At 48.4% G+C, this 21100-nt stretch overlaps 1 protein-coding gene across 2 annotated transcripts in view; it reads right to left on the reverse strand.

Annotated features, from left to right (window-relative positions):
• The window catches only part of JAG1 (jagged canonical Notch ligand 1), a 75612-nt gene that overhangs the window by 5025 nt on the left and 49487 nt on the right, over positions 1 to 21100 (reverse strand). For both annotated transcript variants that reach the window (XM_048501240.1, XM_048501232.1), the window contains 14 exons: positions 20529 to 20575; positions 18673 to 18846; positions 18067 to 18220; positions 16619 to 16783; positions 14782 to 14895; positions 11929 to 12042; positions 8490 to 8603; positions 8265 to 8381; positions 6970 to 6997; positions 5778 to 5863; positions 3392 to 3505; positions 2506 to 2615; positions 2184 to 2420; positions 628 to 759 (listed from right to left, as the gene is read on the reverse strand). In XM_048501240.1, coding sequence (XP_048357197.1) covers positions 628 to 759; positions 2184 to 2420; positions 2506 to 2615; positions 3392 to 3505; positions 5778 to 5863; positions 6970 to 6997; positions 8265 to 8381; positions 8490 to 8603; positions 11929 to 12042; positions 14782 to 14895; positions 16619 to 16783; positions 18067 to 18220; positions 18673 to 18846; positions 20529 to 20575 — 1706 coding nt within the window. The remainder of the gene's footprint in view (positions 1 to 627; positions 760 to 2183; positions 2421 to 2505; positions 2616 to 3391; positions 3506 to 5777; positions 5864 to 6969; positions 6998 to 8264; positions 8382 to 8489; positions 8604 to 11928; positions 12043 to 14781; positions 14896 to 16618; positions 16784 to 18066; positions 18221 to 18672; positions 18847 to 20528; positions 20576 to 21100) is intronic.

Raw genomic sequence — 21100 nt, forward strand, 5'->3', positions numbered from 1 at the left:
AAATCCAAACATTGGGCTCAAATGCGGCGAACCATTCTCTTCTACCAATGCCAACAACCATCGCCTCAACCTGCTGCTCAAGCTATGTAAGCAAACATACTTTTCAAAAGAACTGGACAAAAAGACTTAGCTACAAACTGATATTTGTTTGTTGTGGGTTTTCCGGGTTGTATGGCCATGTTCCAGTAGCATTCTCTCCTGTCGTTTCACCTGCATCTGTGGCTGGCATCTTATCTGTGCATCTTCAAGATGTCAGCCACAGATGCAGGGGAAACATCAGGCGAGAATGCTACAGGAACACGGCCATACAACTCGGAAAACCCACAACACTTCGTGATGCTATGCTTATTGATGTTTTGTTGCTTTGCTGTTTTGCTGTTCATGTGGTTGTTGTTCGCCGCCCTGAGCCCTACCAGGAGGGTGGGATATAAATCAAATATTAAAATAAACAAAATTCCATAGACGGGATTAAATCAAACTGATGCAAACTACAACACTGAGGACTGAGCCCTCTCTCCCGGTCTGAAAGCTGATGCTGTTGAGGAGAGGTTAAGTCTCGGTCCTCCACAATTCAGACTGTGCTAACTGAGCAACGTAACCAGCCAGTCAATATACTAGAAGACTTACGATTGCAACATGGATTTCATTGTTTGCCAAGGGGGATGGTTCACAGGTGATGTAGATGGAATACTCAACGGAGACGTTCTTCAAGATGCTCAGATTCCTCAGCTCACTGCAGATATGTTCTGTGCTAAGACCCTTTGGGAAAAAGACAACACACACACACACACCCCTATGAGAACTGGGTAGAGTTGGAATTCTCTTTATCATTCAATCTATTCCTGATACAAAACGGACCTGGTCACTGCTAGGTAAGAGTATGTCAGAGCATACATTATAATATTGCAATCTGGCAAGATTCAGGGCTGTGGTTGCGCACCACACCAGGGTGGTATAGAGGTTGAGAGCAGATGGACTCTAACCTGGAGAACTGGGTTTGATTCCCCTAATCTGAATTGGTTTCCCTGCTCCTCCACATGAAGCCTGCTGGGTGACCTTGGGCCAGTCACAGTTCTCTCAGGATTCTCTCAGCCCCACAAGGTATCTGTGGTGGTGGTGGGGGGGGGAGAGAGAAGGCAACTGAAAGCCACCTTGAGACTCCTTAAAGATAGAAAAGAAGGGTATAAAACCAATTCTTCTTTAGTGTGGTGTAGTGGTTAAGAGCAGTGGACTCTAATCTGGAGAACTGGGTTTGATTCCCCACTCTTCCACCCAGGAGGTAGACTCTTATCTGGTGAACTGGATTTGTTTCCTCCATTCCTACACATGAAGCCTGCTGTGGTGACCTTGGGCCAGTCACAGTCCTTTCCAAACTCTCTCACCCTATATCTACTTCACAAGATGTCTGTTGTGGGGAGAGGAAGGGAAGGAGTTTGAAAGCCACTCTGAGACTCCATAAAGGTGGGGAAAAGCAAGATATAAATCCAAACTCTTCTTCAATTGGGAAATATAGCCATTCAATGCAGCCTGCCAGGTGTACCTACATCTTTAGAAGGGCATCATGTGATCTGCAAAGTGGCCAAAGGTATGGATGCCAGGTTTGTTCTGGGACCGGAGCAGCAGTGGCGCAGGAGGTTAAGAGCAGGTGCATTCTAATCTGGAGAACCGGGTTTGATTCCCCACTCTGCTGTTTGAGCTGTGGAGGCTTATCTGGGGAATTCAGATTAGCCTGTACACTCCCACACACGCCAGCTGGGTGACCTTGGGCTAGTCACAGCTTCTCAGAGCTCTCTCAGCCCCACCTACCTCACAGGGTGTTTGTTGTGAGGGGGGAAGGGAAAGGAGATTGTAAGCCCCTTTGAGTCTCCTGCAGGAGAGAAAGGGGGGGGGATATAAATCCAAACTCCTTCTTCTTGTTCATACTCATTTGTTGGGGTAGCCTCAGCCAAATTAAGCCCCATAACCTAACATGTCTCATAATGTTAATGCAAAGACAAAGTGAAACAGTTCCACGTGCGCCATTTTGAGCAATCGGAACATTCCACAAACACAGTGAGGGAAAACATTTCAGAGTTTGAGTCGAACTGTTGGTGCAAGTCTGGTCGACTTACTGTACGAACTGATTTCACCAACTACTCCTATTAGGGTATTTATAAATTATAGGCCAGAGAAGATCTTCTTACCGGAGTCATCATCTCCTTGTTAAAGGTGAACGTGATGTTGGCGCAATTGTCCTGATAGTACGAGTCGGAACTGCACGTCTTCTTTCCCGGCTGTTGATTGGAGAGCCAACATTCACCCACGTTGTGGCAAGGACGCACAAAACAGCGGTCCTCCTTAATAGGAACGCAGGTGTGCCCTGTGGGACATTCACTGGTGCCTTTGGCACTGATCAGACAAGGCTTCGGACCACACCAGACCTAGGAAGTATGGAACACATGATTGACAACTGGGCCTCGGTGCAGAAAAGGAGAAAGAAGGCTGCTAGGAGGTTTAAAGCAGTACCTTAGAGCAGGTAACCTTTCCATTCAAACATAGGCAGCTATTGCATTCGTCATCCCATTTAGATCCATCTAGAACTGAATGGCCATTGGCAATGCAAGGCCTTCCTGAAACTGAAAGAAAAGGAAGAGCACATTGAAAGGATTTATTCAGAAAGACACCTGAACTTCACAGAGGGCAGGAATGGAGACACACATATTTAAAAAAAAATCTTGGAAAGCAGACTAGAAGCCAAAAATTTTCTCCCTTAAGTTTTTGCTTCACTGGTTGTCTCTCCCACAGAGAGGGGCCAATCCTTCCTTCCTTCCTTCCTTCCTTCCTTCCTTCCTTCCTTCCTTCCTTCCTTCCTTCCTTCCTTCCTTCCTTCCTTCCTTCCTTCCTTCCTTCCTTCCTTCCTTCCTTCCTTCCTTCCTTCCTTCCTTCCTTCCTTGTTTTGTATACCACCCTCCTCCGAAGGGCTCTGGGCAATGCACAACATATTAATCTATACAGTAGAGCACAGTTCAAGACATAACAAAATACAACTATAATATCAAATATATGGCTCTATTTGGATTAAAACAATTAAAAACCCCAATAAATCCATCCATCCATCCATCCATCCATCCATCCATCCATCCATCCATCCATCCATCCATCCATCCATCCATCCATCCATCCATCCATCCATCCATCCATCCATCCATCCATCCATCCATCCATCCATCCATCCATCCATCCATCCATCCATCCATCCATCCCATTTTTAACTGATGATATTTCTGGGGAAAGACAACAATCTAGAGGGGGCAAATTAGGAGGGGTCAGTTCCTGGACGTCCATCAGTACCTGTCGTCTACCATACACCATTACAACTATTATGTCTCTAAATGTAGGAAGCATGGGCTACCTTCTTGACACCTTGGGCCACTGCGACCAGGCGGACAGATACAACGGTATCCGTTAATTTCATCTACACACGTTGCTCCAAAAGCACAGGGCGAAGATTGGCATTCGTTAATGTCTGGAGCGGAGAGGGAGAAAACAGCGGGATTCATTACAACAGGCTACAGAGATTGCTGTGGAATTTGCTCAAGATTTTTTCAGTACCGAGAGACCCGGGCAAAAGACATGTGGGGCCCCCAGCTGCAAGGTCAGACACTGAGTTATTGACATATGAAGTTGCTTTACATGGTGATATGGTTCACTAGCACCTGTCTCAGGAAGGACATTCCCTTCCCAGCCTGGTGCAGTGGTTAGGAGCAACTAGACTCTAATCTGGAGAACTGGGTTTGATTCCCCATTCTTCACATGAGCGGCGGACTCTTATCTGGTGAACTGGATTTGTTTCCCCACTTCTCCACGTGAAGCCTGCTGGGTAAGCTTGGGCTAGTCATGGTTCTCTCAGGACTCTCTAGGCCAGTGATGGCGAACCTATGGCACAGGTGCCAGTGGTGGCACTCGGAGCCCTCTCTGTGGGCACGTGCACACAGAGTTCGTCGTGTGGGGGGGTGGAAAATCACCCCCCCCCCCACACACACATCCAGGCTGGCCTGGGCCACTGAGCACGATGCGCGCGCACCACAGTGAGCAGGGAGGACTCGGCTGGCGGACCTGGTGCCTGTGCTCTGGGTGGCTGCTGCCTGAGGGGGGGTGCAGAGGAGGCAGAAATGCTAGAGTGGCCCAGAGCAGTGGGTGCGGGACTTGCTGGAGGCTAGAGCAGGCTGGCCCCTGCTCGAGCTTGTGGGGCAGAGGAAGAGGGAGCAAGCCGTTTTTTTCTAAACTAAAACCTCAGCATTCAGGTTAAATTGTCGGGTTGGCACTTTGTAATAAATAAGTGGGGTTTGGGTTGCAATTTGGGCACTTGGTCTCAAAAAGGTTCGCCACCACTGCTCTAGGCCCCACCTACCTCCCAAGGTGTCTGTTGTGGGGAGAGGAAGGGAAGGAGTTTGTATGCCACCTTGAGTCTCCTTATGAGACAGAGAGGCAGAGTGTAAATTCAAACTCTTCTTCTTTTCCCCCAAACTCTATTACATGGAGGTTTTAAGATTGAATCTGGGACCTTATACCTGGCCAGCAGGTGTTCTGAGACTGTACTACAGGCTGCCTAAATACGATAAACATTCCTGCCTGATATAATTTACCTACATGATTATGATGAGAGTGAACAAATAATGTTTTCTTGCAGATTTTTGTTTTACACTGCCAGCCCTCTTTCATCTTTGCTAATAAACTGCCCAGAAGCAAATATGTCACATGAAAGGAGCAGTAGAAGAAGAAGAGTTTGGATTTATATCCCACCTTTCTCTTCTACAAGGAGACTCAAGGTAGCTTACAAGCTCCTTTCCCTTCCTCACCCCACAACAGATACCTGGTGAGGTGGGTGGAGCAGAAAGATTCCTGAATGAAATGTGACTAGCCCAGGGGTCTGCAACCTGCGGCTCTCCAGATGTTCATGGTCAATTGGCTATTCTGGCAGGGGTTGATGGGAATTGTAGTCCATGCACATCTGGAGAGCCGCAGGTGGCAGACCTCTGGACGAGCCCAAGGTCACCCAGCAGGAATGCAGGAGTGCAGAAACACATCTGGTTCACCAGATAAGCCTTTTTAACCATTGGAGAAAACTTTGGGGTGGCTCCCCCGCTCCTTCCAGAAGGGTTGCCTCCCAAATGAAAGAGAGTAGAGATAGAACAGGGGTAGGGAACCTTTAACACTCAAAGAGCCATTTGGACCCGTTTTCCGTGGGAAAAGAAAACCCTTGGAGCCGCAAATAATTTTTGACATTTAAAATAAAGATAACACTATATATATAGGGTTTTTTTAACCTTTTACTCTGCTCATTCTGAGAAGGGCATGGATACGCGCCTCTCGCCCCTGCCACACTCCGCAGGGCGGCGGTGCAAGGATGAAGCCGGGCGCTCGGAAGTGCCTCCGCCCAACGAGGGCGCGGGCGAGAGGGGAAGCTTGCGGCACGGCCCAGCCAACTGTGGGCAGTTGGTGCACCCGCCCTGCTGCCTGCAGGGCGGGCAAGGATGGGGCTGGAGACTCGGCTCGTGGAGCCACAGTGCAAGGGCAGAAGAGCCGCATGCGGCTCTCGAGCCGCAGGTTCCCTACCCCTGAGATAGAAGGTTTGGGAAGCCTTTTAAAGTGGCTTCTTTTGAGAAAGAAACAGACACAAGTTTGAAGGCGCCAATCCGAAAAAAGATGCCATCATGCGTCATTCTTGCTGAAGTCAACAGTGCTAAAGTCAAGCCTGATTTCTATTCAAATGTAACCTTATGCTGAAGAATACTCACTTATCCTGCAGTCTGGACCAGCAAAGCCTGGAGCACATTCACACCGGTACCAATTATCACCGTCCACACATGTCCCGCTATTATAGCTGTGGGGAAGGAAAGGGGGGAGAAGAAGGGGAAGAAATCGATTCACTCAACTGAGCCTATTGAAAGGAGTTGTTTTTAAAGATTTTCCACAAAAAATGTAATCAAAATTGGCCAATATCGCCACTTTCAATTAGAGGGGGCCTGCCAGCAGTTACGTTGAATTTTAACAGGAGCAATATGAAAATCGGTTTAGCTGGTCAACTCTATTTGGAAGGGAGGAAGAGGTAAACACGAGCTATGTGAGGAGGATATGAAAATGTGGACATGCGAAATGTCCAAATGATTCTTCAGCAGAAAAACGTTAAAGCGATTAAGAACATAAGAACAAGCCTGCTGGATCAGACCAGAGTCCATCTAGTCCAGCACTCTGCTACTCGCAGTGGCCCACCAGGTGCCTTTGGGAGCTCACGTGCAGGATGTGAAAGCAAGGGCCTTCTGCTGCTGCTGCTCCCGATCACCTGGACTGTTAAGGCATTTGCAATCTCAGATCAAGGAGGATCAAGATTGGTAGCCATACATCGACTTCTCCTCCATAAATCTGTCCAAGCCCCTTTTAAAGCTATCCAGGTGAGTGGCCATCCCCACCTCCTGTGGCAGCATATTCCAAACATCAATCACACGTTGCGTGAAGAAGTGTTTCCTTTTATTAGTCCTAATTCTTCCCCCCAGCATTTTCAATGGATGGCCCCTGGTTCTAGTATTGTGTGAGAGAGAAAAATTTCTCTGTCAACATTTTCTACCCCATGCATAATGTTATAGACTTCAATCATATCCCCCCTCAGACGTCTCCTCTCCAAACTAAAGAGTCCCAAACGCTGCAGCCTCTCCTCATAAGGAAGGTGCTCCAATCCTTCAATCATCCTCGTTGCCCTTCTCTGCACTTTTTCTATCTCTTCGATATCCTTTTCTATCTCTTCGATATCCGATTCATGATATCTCTGCCTCGCCGTCAAAGCCCGGCCATCTTGTGTATTAGAACTGCGCCTCCGTAAACAATAACCTTTTCAGGCATGCATGATTTGCAAAGTCACGGTTTCGAGCACACAAGCCAGTCAGCAGGCAACCAATCAGAGTTCAGACTCGTGCCTTGAATTGCGAGACTTACCACGGGTGTGGGCTGCAGTCGTTTGTATCTGCGGGGACAGAAAGAAGAAAGTTTCCCCTGTTAAAATCAGAGCACCTCAACAGATGTCAACATCCCAGGTAACCCACTGAATGGTCGTCATGTGCTACAGTCTCCTTTCTGAACAGACTTCAGCTGCAGAACAGAGAGCTGGCCACAGGAAGAGAATGTCTGTGAAGCATTCTCAACAGGAAGCACAAGTTAACAGCGTCAGACTGCAGTGACCCCAAGGATAGACGAATGGATAAGCAAGATGCAGCAATTTTACAACATGGACAGACTCTCCTTTCAAATAAATAATCGGTCCCCCGAACATTACCAACAAATATGGCAGCCGTGGTCAGACTATGTTTCTGCTACCTATAAAGCAGAGGTCTTCAAACTATGGCCCCCCAGATGTTCATGAACTACAATTCCCATCAGCCCTGCCACTTAGCCATGCTGGCAGGGGCTGATGGGAATTGTAGTCCATGAACATCTGGAGGGCCATAGTTTGAAGACCCCTGCTATAAAGTGTTAATTTACCCAGTATAAACAATATGAATATCTAGAAAGATTGAAAAAATAGGAGAGAATTAGAACAAGACCATCTTAATGAAGATTCAGGGAAAAAAACGAAAAATCCTTATTTCGTCGGAGAAACTTCTTTTTAGGTTCAGTTTCTGAACAAAGTATTACCGACCTCTAGCTTGTATGATGTACAGAATAAAGTATTATCGTTCGTTAGTTTATAAGATAAAGTGGAAGCCGGGGAGGAGAGGGGGGGCGGGAGAACTGGGTGGGGGCAAGAGGGGAAGTGACGTCATGGGTAACTTTGTAGGAAAAATTGTATGTAAAATTATCTGAATAGTGCCCACTTCACAAGTTTATGTAATGTGAAAACAGCTATTGCCTTTATCTATTTTTTGTTCTTTTATTAAATTGTATTTCTACACTTCCATCTCTCTTTTTTCTTTTTAAAGAGCAATAAAAATTGAATATATAATAAGAACAGCGTCAGACTGGGCAGTTGCTGTGAAAAACGGAGAGCCGGCCGGGCGACATCTGTCTCCACTTATCCCCTCTGCGGCTTTCTCATGCCCAGGTCAGAGCTCCGTCCCTACAATGTCATTAAAGCCAAACAATGCAGGTGACGCTCCAGCCCCGGCCATTAAGCCATTTCTGCCTTCTGGTTTCCATCTCCAGTTCCCAAGGGCGGTCAGAGGCGTTTGCGCTCTCATCAGACGCTGTCTTGAGATGATTTCGGAGAGAGAGAAAGAGACAGAGAGGGGGCTTACTCTGAGTGCAGGTGGGTCCTTCCCAGCCTTCCTTGCAGACGCACGTAAAAGAGTCTCCGCTGACGACGCAAGTCCCGCCGTTTTGACAGGGGTTCGGCAAACAGCTGCTGTTTCTCGCTGCAAAAGGAGAAAGAGGCCGTAAGGAATAAGAGCGTCGGCTGCCAAGGGGCACAAGCTCCGCCTTTTTAGAAGAGGAGGAAGAGCAGAGGTCGCACGCCAACTTACCGATATTGCAGGTGGCTCCTTCCCACCCCGCCGGGCACATGCATTTGAAGGCGTCCCCTTCGTCGTAGCACGTCCCCCCGTTGTTGCACGTGGCTTCGTCGCACTGGCTGTCACCTGCAGCGGGCCAGAAACAGAATGGCAATGCCGGTCAGGATTAAGGGAACAGCTTGCCCCGCCTTGTAAGACTTCTCTCCCAGCTCATCATGTTGATACACATTTACGCCGATGGTGTCATTTTATTTTATTTCCTTCCTTTAGACCAGGGTTCTCCAAGCTATGCCCCTCATGATGTTCGTGGACTATGATTCCCATCAGCACTGTCAACTGGCCATCCTGGCAGAGGCTGATGGGAATCGTAGTCCGTGAACATCGGGAAGGCCACAGGTTGGAAACCTCTGCTTTAGACCCTGACTTTCTCTCCAGTGGGGTCCCATAGTGGCTTGGCCTCATGCTCCTCTCTTCCTTTTTAATTCCACTGGGCAGCTAGGATAGGCTGATTGTGTGTGACTGGCCCAATCATGCAGATGTGTTGAAATGCCTTCTGGGAACTGTAGTTTTTGTTCAGGATTGCATGGAAGAGCAAAGGTGCAACAGAAGAAGAAGAAGAGGAAGAAGAGGAAGAAGAGGAAGAAGAGGAAGGAGTTGTTGTTGTTTGGATTTATACCCCCCTTTCTCTTCTGTAGGAGACTCAGAGGCACTTACAATCTTCTTTCCCTTCCCTCCCCGCACCCAACAAACACCCTGTGAGGTGGGTGAGGCTGAGAGAGCTCCAAAGAACTGGCATGTGTTGAAGCCCACAAGCTAATCTAGTTCACCAGATAAGCTTCCACAGCTCAAGTGGCAGAGTGGGGAATGAAACCCGGTTCTCCAGATTAGGGTGCACCCGATCTCAACCACTATACCACGCGGGCTCTCTGGAAGCGTTGCCACAACATTTCCTCACCCTGCTTGATTGGTTCAGCCACATGTCTCTTCTAAAAGTTCACGCTGTTCCAACAAGAGCAAAGTTCTGAAACACGTTCGGCACCTGTGGCTGCATGCGGGCCAGCGTCCCGAGCTCACCTTCTGAGGAAGTGCTGACCGCGCTTATGTGGAAGCCTCAGTTATAATTGCGAAACCAGAAGGTTCTTATAGTTGGCCTTCAAAGGCAATTCAACAAATTCATGAGGATAGTTTGCCAGCCAGCAGGGTGGAGTGATTAAAGTGTTGGACTAGGTACAGAGGTCTGCAACCTGTGGCTCTCCAGATGTTCATGAACTACAATTCCCATAAGCCCCTGTGAGCATGGCCAATTGGCCATGCTGGCAGGGGCTGATGGGAATTGTAGTTCATGAACATCTGGAGAGCCGCAGGTTGCAGACCCCTGGACCCAGACGTGGGAAGACCAGGTTTGAATCCCCACTTGCACCATGGAAGCCTGCCCAATGGCCTTGGGTGAGTCAAACCCTCTCAGCCCTGACCTTGGTTACCATTTGAATGGGGGCTTTGCAACTTGTTCCCCTACCACATTATTAATTCCATGTGAGCGTGGAGTCACGGCAGCATATCTCTGCCTCTTGATTAACCCCACACAGAGGAGGGCCTTGGCTATCACAGGATGTAATGTGTTACTATCAGCCCTGTTGGATGGGAGATACAAAAACGTGGAAAGTTCTAAAAGGGTTTGTTCTTGTGATTTGGCTACTGTCAAAACCCTTGACCGTTCTTTGTTTGTGTGCCCCAAATATGATAAAACACGGAGGAAATATATGAACTCCAATGTATTGTCGAAGGCTTTCACGGCCGGAATCACTAGGGTGCTGTGTGGTTACCGGGCTGTATGGCCGTGTTCTAGCAGCATTCTCTCCTGACGTTTGGCCTGCATCTGTGGCTGGCATCTTCAGAGGATCTGATGTCAGCCACAACGTCAGGAGAGAATGCTGCTAGAACACGGCCATACAAGCTCGGAAACCGCACAGCACCCTATATGAATTCCATGATCTTTTTTTCAGTGTTCCCAATGGCAAAAGTGTCATATAATTCCATATCCCCTGAATAGTTCTGAGGTGCTTTTTGGCGATCATGTTGCAAATTTCATTCTTGAGATTAGTAATTTCTAATCTTGTTTTTTTCCCCTCACTTGTTATTTCTTTTTATCACATGCATCTGTTTTGTAATTTGTTTTCGTATGCCAATAAAGGCCGTTGTTGTTGAATGAAGTCTTTGGATTCATACCTCCCACCTTCCTCTCCTGTGACTCAAGGCAGTTTACAAGCTCCTTCCCTTCCACGCCCCACAACAGACACCTTGTTGAGAAAGGTGGGGCTGGTTCTGAGAGAACTAGTCCAAGGTCACCCCAGCAGGCTTCATGTGTGGAGCGGGGGAGACCAATCCAGTTCACCAGGTTCAGAGTCTGCCACTCAGGTGGAGAAGAGGGGAATCAAACCCGGTTCGCCAGGTTAGTCCACCGCTCCTAACCATTATGCCATGCTGGCTGTCAAGAGATCTCCCAGGAACACCAGGGGCATGACAAGGAGGCAGGCAATGGCAATCCACCTCCCAGTATCTCTTGCTTTAAGTCAGTTGAGACTTGAAGACAGTCGGCGGTCGGCAGAGGCCAATTTGCTGGTGGTCCCTGGCCCCTCTATGATGCGGCTGGCCTCCACCCGGGTCAGGGCTTTTACAGCCCTGGCCCCTGCCTGGTGGAATCCTCTCCCTCCAGCTGTCCAGGCCCTGCGGGACCTTAATGAGTTTCGCAGGGCCTGTAAGACCGAGCTATTCCGCCGGGCTTTTGGGGAGACCAGCCGCTGATGCCCCCTTCCCTCCCCCCCCCCCCTCTTATTTAACAACTGGGGGCCCTACTGTTCCCTTTTAGGGAAGTTTAAATATTGGACACCATCCACTGTTATTGCTGTTGCTGCTGTTGACATATTTATGATTGGACGCTGTATTTTAATGTACACCATCGCTATTGTAATGATGCGTGCTTTTATTTGTTGCAAACCGCCCTGAACCCTCTGGGGGAGGGCGGTGTATAAATTCAATAATAAAACAAACAAATAAATAAATAAAAACGCGCTCCCCATCAATGACTATTAGGCATGATGGTTAAGTGAAACCCCCCCCCCCCCACCCCCAATAATCCTCTGAATGCTCATGTTTGCAGGGAAGGATAACAGCAAGAGGGGGGCGGGGCTTTGACTTTCAAGATAATTAGCTTGAGGGGCATCTGGATGGTCAACCGTGTGAAGCAGGACTCCATGGATCTCTGCTCTGACGCAGCCCAGCTGTTTCAAGTCTGGTTCTTAAACCTACTGGGGCGACCGAGGCTCAGCTCGCAGCACAGCCAATCATCGCAAAGCTGGACAAATTCGCCTTTCGAACTAAGCAAACCGCGACTTTTCGGCACAGCCCTGAAGGCACGCGACACGGTCAGGCCAACGGTTGAACGAGCACTCACGCGAATGGCAGGTTTTCCCTTTCCAGCCGTTTTTACATTCACAAAAAAAGTCATTGACCAAGTCTCGGCAAGTCCCTCCGTTGTGGCAAGGGTTTTTACTGCAGTCGTTAATATCTGGAAGAAACCAAAAAGACACAGAATTGAGGGGGGGGCGGCGGAACTACCTGCAAGAGCTACAAGTGCTGGTGACGGTGCCTTATCATCCACAAGATGCTCAGTCCCTCTTCTTGGCCTCTAGAATCCCAGGACTGGCTGAAGCGTTTGAAGATCTTAATGCTACTGCTGACGTTATCGTGTTTATTCTGCGCTATGCCCCACTGCTCAACGTCAGTCTTTCTTGCCAGCAAGAACCACTACAGTTCCCCTGGAACAAACCCATGAAGCAGAAAGCTAAAGAGGCCCCTGATTACATAATTATGCTGCTTCAAGGTCAAAGGCTTTCAGTTCAAAACCTTCTTTGCTGCCTTGACATACTGAGCTGAAAAATATATATAAGGCAGATGAACAGAGTAAGCAAACTTTCGATCAGAGAAGGAGGAGGCAGAGGAGGAGGAGGCAGAAGAAGAGGAGTTTGGATTTATACTCTGCCTTTCTCTTCTGGAAGGAGTCTCAAAGTGGCTTACAAACTCCTTTCCCTTCCTCTCCCCACAACAGACACCTTGTGAGGCAGATGGGGCTGAGAGAGTTCAGAGAGAACTGTGACTAGCCCAGTGGTGGCGAACCTATGGCACGGGTGCCAAAGGTGGCACTCAGAGCCCTCTCTGTGGGCACGCACAGAGTCGCCCCCCCCCCTCCACATCTAGGCTGGAGAGGGCTGCTGGGCTCGATTATTAGCATTAAACCTAAGACCTAGTTTTGGGGAAGCAGTGTAGGTAACCCAGTTAAGCGCTGTTAAACCCCACTGATTTTCATGCGAAGAACTGAAGTGCAATCCTTTTCCTGGGAGTAAGCTTGGTTGCTGGCAATGAGGCTTGCTTCTGAGTAAACCCTCCTAGGGTCGTGATTCACCCATTGGAAGAGTTGCACGGTTGCTTCAAAGCAAAGCCACCGACTACCACCAAGCTTCCCCCCGAGTAACGCATGCCTCAGAGCCAACAGTTTCTTCTAAGCTAAAACCTCAGTATTCAGGTTAAATTGCCGTGTTGGCACTTTGCGATAAATAAGTGAGTTTTGGGTTGCAATTTTGGCACTCTGTCTCGAAAAGGTTCGCCATCACTGGACTAGCCCAAGGGCACCCAGAAGGCTTCATGTGGAAAAGAATGCAAACCAATCCAGTCCATCAGATTAGGGGCCACTGCTCAGGGGGAGGAATGGGGAATCAAACCTGGCTCTCCAGGTTAGAGCCCACTTGCTCTTAACAGCTACGCCACGCGATTCGAAAAAGGTTAGGAACCACTGGGCTCGTGGACTCGAACCTAACTGTTCTAATGCAGACCAATACAGCTACCTCCTGAAGCCATTTTAAAAAGGGGTTTCGATTTGTAGCAGAATGGGGAAGTCCAGGAGGGCGCCGTTATAATGGAACAGAACTGTAGTCCGCTGCAATGATTACAGTAGGTGTCACCTGCATTGTTTTATACCCTTTGATCCACATTCTGGACAGCTTTGGTACCCCAGGACTCAACAAATTTTCTTTGGCTGTAGGCACCAGCCCGGAAACTCAGCAGCCAGATTCATTGTTCATCCTTTGACATTTTGCATGAATGACTGCTGCTTCTAATGATGACTACCTCAAAACCTAACTCTAAACATTTAAGTTCCTTGTAACTATTAAAGCTATTAAAGAAGTATTTTAGTATATAAATGAATACAGGGTAACGGGGGGGGGGGGGGGGCACCACCAAACCGATAAGCCCTAGGTTAAACCTTCCCCAATTTTTCACAATTCCATTATTGCTTTCATTTATTCATTATTGCTCCGTTTATTCGAATATGAGGGCCAGCATAGAAAGCAACTGCTTAAGGAACGAAGCGATCCACACCACTGAATGTCATAAAGTTTACACACAAACAAGGAGCTACGAGAAGTTCATGCGCATTTATTTTTACGGCACACAAAACTCCGTGATGCCAAGTGATAAACGGCAGGCTGGATCCAGACAGTTTTTCTGCTCCATCTTGGTCAATTCCTGTCCTTGCTACACGTCCTGCGTCACATGTTTTCTGTTCACGCAGGCCCAGTGGTCTCAAACACAGCCCTTTGGGTGGTCAAAGGGGACACTGTCCTCCTATCTCACCAGGCAAAGGGCTGGATCTTTCTTAAAGACATTCCTCTCTCCTTTTGAGGACTCTGCTCAGAGAGAGTCGATGAGAAGAAGAAAAAGAAGAAGAGTTGGATTTATATCCCCTTCCTCCTCCTCCTCCTCCTCGATTTCACAGCTGCCAGATCTTTAGCTGGTTGTTGGACTTCATTACAATTCGAGCCTCACCCAGAGGCCTAGGAAGTTGTAATATATCGGCTTAGAAGAGAAGAAGAAGAGTTTTGGATTTATATCCCCCTTTCTCTCCTACAGGAGACCCAAAGGGGCTGACTATCTCCTTGCCCTTCCCCCTTCACAACAAACACCCTGAGAGGTAGGTGGGGCTGAGAGAGCTCAGACGAACTGTGACTAGCCCAAGGTCACCCAGCTGGCGTGTGTGGGAGTGCACAGGCTAATCTGAATTCCCCAGATAAGCCTCCACAGCTCAAGAGGCAGAGCCGGGAATCAAACCCAGTTCCCCCAGATTAGAGTACACCTGCTCTTAACCACTATGCCACTGAAATGTAGACCCGTCTGTGAAAAAGAAGCCACCTCCCCTTTTTCTGGGCAGGTTCACAACTTCCCTTTGGCTGGACAAAGCAGGCTCACTCACTTGCTTCGCAAAAGGTGCCTTCCCAGCCGTCGCTACAAATGCATTTGTAAGAGTTGATGCCGTCAATACAAGTGCCGCCATTTCTGCACGGGTTGCTTTCACAGTCATTGATGTCTGCAAGGAATTAAACGACACTGGGCATCAACACCAGGAGGAAGGAAGAGGAGAGCAAGGTCACAGCCACTGAAAACTACACACCTTGACTTCCACCACACGACGGAGAAGAAGGAGGATTTGGTGTACTGTCAAAGGCGTTCATGGCCGGAATCGCTGGGGTGCTGTGTGGCTTCCGGGCTGTATGGCCGTGTTCTAGCAGCATTCTCTCCTGACGCTTCGCCTGCATCTGTGGCTGGCATCCAGATCCTCTGAAGATGCCAGCCAAAGATGCAGGTGAAACATCAGGAGAGAATGCTGCTAGAACACGGCCACACAGCACCCCAGAAGGGTTTGGATTTATACCCCACTTTTCTCAACTGTACAAAGTCTCAAATCAGTTCACAAACACCTTCCCTTCTGCTCCCCACACCAGACACCTTGTGAGATAGATGGGGCTGAGAGAGTTCTGAGAAAACTGTGACTAGCCCAGGGGTCTGGTGGCAGGGTCTGATGGGAATTGTAGTCCATGAAGATCTGGAAAGCCACAGGTTACAGACTCCTGGACTAGCCCAAGGTAACTCAGCAGGAACGTAGGAGTGGGGAAACAAATCAGCTTCACCAGATAAGACTCTGCCACTCATGTAGGCGAGTGGGGAATCAAACCGGGTCTCCGGCTCAGAGTCAACCACTCTTAACCACTACACCTTGCTGGCTAAGACCTACAAAACATGGTAGATTTCTGTTCTGTTCTGAGAACCCAGGGCAAGCTGACAGTGGCTCAGAGGGAGTTATATGGGAGGATAGAAGGCACTTCCAGGTACATGGGGCCTAACGGTTCAAGTGGGCCTTCACAGAACTGTCAGAACATGTGTAAATGTTTAGATGAGCAAAATCTAAATGACAGCTGGACCCTCCTTCTAACAGGTGCCGTGTGCAGATTAGGACCGAGTGCACAGCTTGTACTGTGTGCAAACCTGATAAGGTGAGGGCACCTGATTGGTGCCACTTTTGTATATAGTTAGCACAGACAGCAGTGTGATGTGTGCCTACAAACACCTGTGGTCTGGCGAAGCACTTTGTTAGTAGATAGCAATAAATAGAACTGCACTGGTGACTGTGTGTCTATCAGTTCTTGTCTACACTGCGTCCTACAAAGTGGTCTACTCCGAGTAAATCCGCTGCTTCAACAGGCGTATGAACACATGAAGATTTCATCTGCTGATGGGGACTTCTGGTCTATTTTCAACGAGCAGCGGACAGTCTTTCCTCGCCCGCTATATCTAAGATATCAGGGATCAAACCAGAGAATATCTCCATGCAGTAAAACATGCGTTCCCTCTTCTCTGAACCATTCCTCAAAGGATATATAAAACAAGGGGCTAATAAAAGCAATCCCCCCCCCTTACTCTTAGTATGCTTTCAACCTACTTTAAAAGAAGGGCCATAACCCTCCCCCCCAACCCCTCCCAATGTAAATTTGCGTAAACTAACAGAGAGGCCCGTTGGTACATAAAACGTTAAAAAGTTATGGTTTATTTTAAAAGAAAGTTCCACATGTTCAAGGGTAGGAGCCTCTTTAAAAAAAAAGGAACTTCCAAGGCCGAAGAGGAAGGAAAGCACTTGGAATGGAGGCCCGAGGATTTTCTGGCTCCCAAGGACAAACACATTTTAATTGCCAAGGTATTTTTTCAAAAAAAAAGATAGCTGCCAAAATCAAGGGAACCAATTGCCCAAATCTTACTTTCGTGACAGTAGGTGCCGGTGAAGCCTTTCTCGCATTCGCAGGTGAACTTGCCCCCAGCCTGACTTTTGCACTTGCCGTGGGGGCCACAGACGTTTGAAGAGATGTAACGGACCCCTTCCGGCGTGCTGTTGGAAGCCACCGCAACCGTACAGCTGTCAATGACTGCGGGGAAGAAACACATGGACAAAGCGAACCCTGGTTACCTTACAGTCTCAACTTTGCGACAAGAAGCCGGAATGCAGTCGTTAAGGCAAGCAGGCTTTCAAAACCAGCCTTTTCTCATGCGGAGCACGCGCAAGGATCTGGTCCACGCGAGCAGCCAACTCAATAGGTTCCAGGACTATTGAGGCACAGAAGCACAATGGCCTATCACAGGGGTGTCCAACTCTGACGCTTCAGATGTTCATGGACTACAATTCCCATCAGCCCCTGCTGGCCAGCAGGGGCTGATGGGAATTGTAGTCCATGAACATCTTAAGCGCCAGAGCTGGACACCCCCGGCCTATCATAACTGCATGAGAAGCTGTGGTTTGCTAACTGAAGGTTGGACTGCACAAATCTCTTCCACGAACGGTGCCACAAATGCAAGAGAAGGTTTCTTGCGCTGGAGTAAAGTGCTAGCAGGGCTGGAATATGCAGGATCCAACCCATACATGGACTTGCCTTATGCCAGATCAGACCATCTGTCCATCAAGTAAGTTCTGTCGACTCAAGCTGGCAGTTGCTGTCTGGGATCTGAGGCAGAGGTCTCACTGGTGATCTTACTACCTGATCCTCAACTGGAGATCCCCGAGTCACTGCCCCTTCCATACTAAATAATGTTAGTCCTGCGTGAGTGCCTGGCACCAGAGAAATACGCACTGTACTGGCAATGGAAAATGGCACAATACAAATGGAAGCACACCTGAAGATCCAAGCCAAGCTTTCACATTATCCCAGCCACCCCTTTGTAACTTTCTTGCGGAAGACCAGCACAAAGTTCTCACAGTGTTCAGCGTCACCTGAAAGACTAACCTTTATCGCAAGACGAGGTTTTGTGATTCACAGCTCACAAAATGAAAGGAAAACGGAGCCATGACTCATGAAACCTCAGGTTGAAATAAAAGTGGCTGGTCTTTCAAGTCTCAGAGGCGTTTTGCTTGATTTTACTACAACAGACTAACAGGGCTACCCATTTGCAGTTGTAAAACTCTCAGGCCTCCAGCGCTCTGGCTAAGTAACCGGCTGCGCATTCAAGGACGTAAGGGCCACGCCGAACCACGTCTTTGGGGCTCGAGGGTTTTGCCTACACAGGCCACGTGAGCAACATCTGCCACTACTACAAAGATGACCTTCATTCTGCTTTCTGCTCTCCACTTTCCAGACCACAGAGCCGGGGGCGGGACACGTAAACGACCCACCGCTACGTGGCAAAACGGATCCTCAAGCACGGCTGCAAAACGTACCTTCGCAAGGAGTGGAACGGCAGTGGTCTTTCAGGTGCGAACAGTTTTTCCCTTCGTAATCTTCGGGACAGTTGCTGCAGAAGTAGTCGTTCTCGTAGTTGAAGCACTGGGCCCCGTTCTGGCAGGGATTGGGCTCGCAATAATCAATATCCAACTGTCAATGTCAAGTTCGGGCCGGGAAGCAGAAGGCAGAACACACCGAGAGAGAAAGGAAGAGAGAGAGAGTCCACATCAGAGAAAGGGGCCTTGTTATTTCTTTCCTCACGGCCACAAGCAAGAAAGCTGACGGACTCTGACCTTTTTATCTGCTGCCTCAACTCCTTCTGTACAACATGCACAATGTTATTCTCACAGGCTGCACTTTCTAGAAACTTTCTAGAGGTTTATCAGGCAGGGGTCGGAGTTGTGAGGTGCGGATTTGTTTGCCTCTGGTTTAAAGGTACACCCTTCCGAATGAGGACAACTCTGTGTCCCCCCCCCCCCCTCCGCCTGGAGTCAAAAGTTGATCTATAGAACCCTTGCTTAACGCTATCCATTGAGAACGCAGATCCCAAGCAAGCGAGGCTCGGTCTTCTTATCTGGAGGCTGCTTTTCACCTGCTCTCACCTGACAGACATTTCCCGAGAATCCAGCGAGGCAGAGACATTGGAATCCATTGATTTCATCTTGGCAGCGGCCCCCGTTCAAACAAGGGTTACTGGCACATTCGTCGATGTCCTTCTCGCAATTGTCCCCTGCGTAGCCAGCCGGGCAGACACACCGATAACCATTAACCAAGTCCTAGACATGGAAAAGGAGTTCATTAACGTTGGGCCCCTCGCAGAAGCGTTCAAGAGATACACACTGCTTTTTTTTGGTGTCATGTGGATCAAGGAGGGGAGGGGAGGGGAGAGAGAGGGAAAGAACCCTGGATTTTAATCCACATTCGGCCAGGAGGCGCCCGGTGTGAGGCTTTAGCCCCCATCTCTGAACCTAAATTATCTCACAGGGTTCTTGGGAGCATAAAAGTGAAGATGGGCTTTGGAAATGGAGCTCACACGCTTGAGAGGGACGGGTGGGATAAAAGAAGAAACAAAATGAAGATAGGAGAATTTATATTCCTCCTAGAAAGCAACATTCACTGCAATCAACTTAGAAAGGATCCTCTGAAGATGCCAGCCACAGATGCAGGCGAAACGTCAGGAGAGAATGCTGCTAGAACACGGCCATACAGCCCGGAAACCACACAGCACCCTTCCTCAAATTGTTTTTGAAATCCTTCAGAAACCAAGCAGGAAAAGGACTGTTAAACCCTGTTTGTTACTTTGGTGCAGACAGCAATTCAGCCCAAGACATACTGAATATTGGAAGGGGGGAGTGGGGAGAGAAAAGGCGGCAGGCTGGTTGCTTTTGTCAATGAACAGAAGCCCAGGGAACATGAAGAAGAGTTTGGATTTATATCCCACTCTTCTCTCTTGTAAGGAGACTCAAGGTGGCTTACAAGCTCCTTTCCTTCCCTCTCCCCACAACAGACACCTTCTGAGGTAGGTGGGGCTGAGAGAATTTGGAAAGGCCCTTGTGACTAGCCCAAGGTCACCCAGCAGGAATGTAGGAGTGTGGAAACACATCTGGTTCACCAGATAAGCCTCTGCCACTCAGGTGGAGGAGTGGGGAATCAAACCAGGTTTTCCAGATTAGAGTCCACCTGCTCTTAACCACTACACCACGTTGGCAAGGGTGGTGCTGGGGGGAAAACAGTGACTGTAGGAGCAACCCAAGGCAAGAACTGCATGAAATCTGTAATGTAGAAGGACCCAGACAGACACATACTGGAGAGACTTCAGGACAAAATATTTTAGTTTTGAGGAAGACAGCTGAATGGGATGATCTACCCCACATTCTGCAACACCCTGGAATTTCTACAATAACTACATAGTGAGGGTTTTGTCATGATATATAAAATAAAGACTCACAAGTTCATCTTCTAGGCAGCAAAAGGTTTGCCCAGCAACAGGGGCAAGGAGCCGGGAAGTCTGGGGGCAACCAGCTACAGCTGACCTTTAATGTGATTGGTGCATTCAACTGTGACTCTGGTCCAATGGGAGACTGTTGCCGGGAAAAGTTCCCAGCTTGAATGAATAAAGCTGTGCGTTGTGTATATGCAGGATTCTCTTCTGTTCTATTCTAGCCTTCTAGTCTATTCTAGCTTAGTGTTATAGTATTGCTGAAGTGTTCTGTATAGCCTTGTAGTCTTATCTGGTATAGTCTTGTTTAACTGCTAAGCAAAATCTTCCTGATTGGAAACAACATCTTGCGTGGACAGTTTTCTTTTCCTAAAGCGATAGGAGGCTGCAGTGTGTGCCGGAAGACTGCTAGACCTTCTTCTCTACTCTAAGTAGCTCCGCTTCAAGTCTGCTGATAGGCTTCTGCTATCCAGGTATTTTTAATAGAAAGCATAGCCACATTCCATTTCAGGGACTTACCCGACAGGTCCCTCCGTTTTGACATTTCCCAAGACAGTCATCAATATCTGCAATTGTAAAGGAGAAAACCCACACACAGTTAGCATGCCTTACAGAAGCCGACGCGCTCCCAAAGCCAAGAGAAAGCACTGAAATAGGTCCGCAGCTGAGCGCAAATACATTTTTTGTCAAGTTTCCTGCCCGTTTCCCTCCAGATAAGGTTTATTAGAATAGGTGGGAACCTTCGGCCATTCTTCCAGCCGAGCGCAGCTGTTACTTCACATCATTGTTTCTAGACATCTTATCTGAATATAGCCATGCTGCGGACTAATGGGTTTGATAAAAGCTGCCTCTTATTCATGCCAGGCGGGCGACTCCCTTTCTAAAAACAACACAGACTCCGTCTCCTTTTCCTCCTCGACCCTTTCTGGGGTGGGGGCAAAGTGTGGTCAAGGCACAGGTGACTTATGGGATCCCTATAGGGCACAGGTGTCAAACTTGCGGCCCTCCAGATGTTATGGACTACAGTTCCCATCATCCCCTGCCAGCATCATGCTGGCAGGGGATGATGGGAACTGTAGTCCATAACATCT

This window comes from Sphaerodactylus townsendi, linkage group LG01, assembly GCF_021028975.2.
Source record: "Sphaerodactylus townsendi isolate TG3544 linkage group LG01, MPM_Stown_v2.3, whole genome shotgun sequence".
NCBI lineage: Eukaryota > Metazoa > Chordata > Lepidosauria > Squamata > Sphaerodactylidae > Sphaerodactylus > Sphaerodactylus townsendi.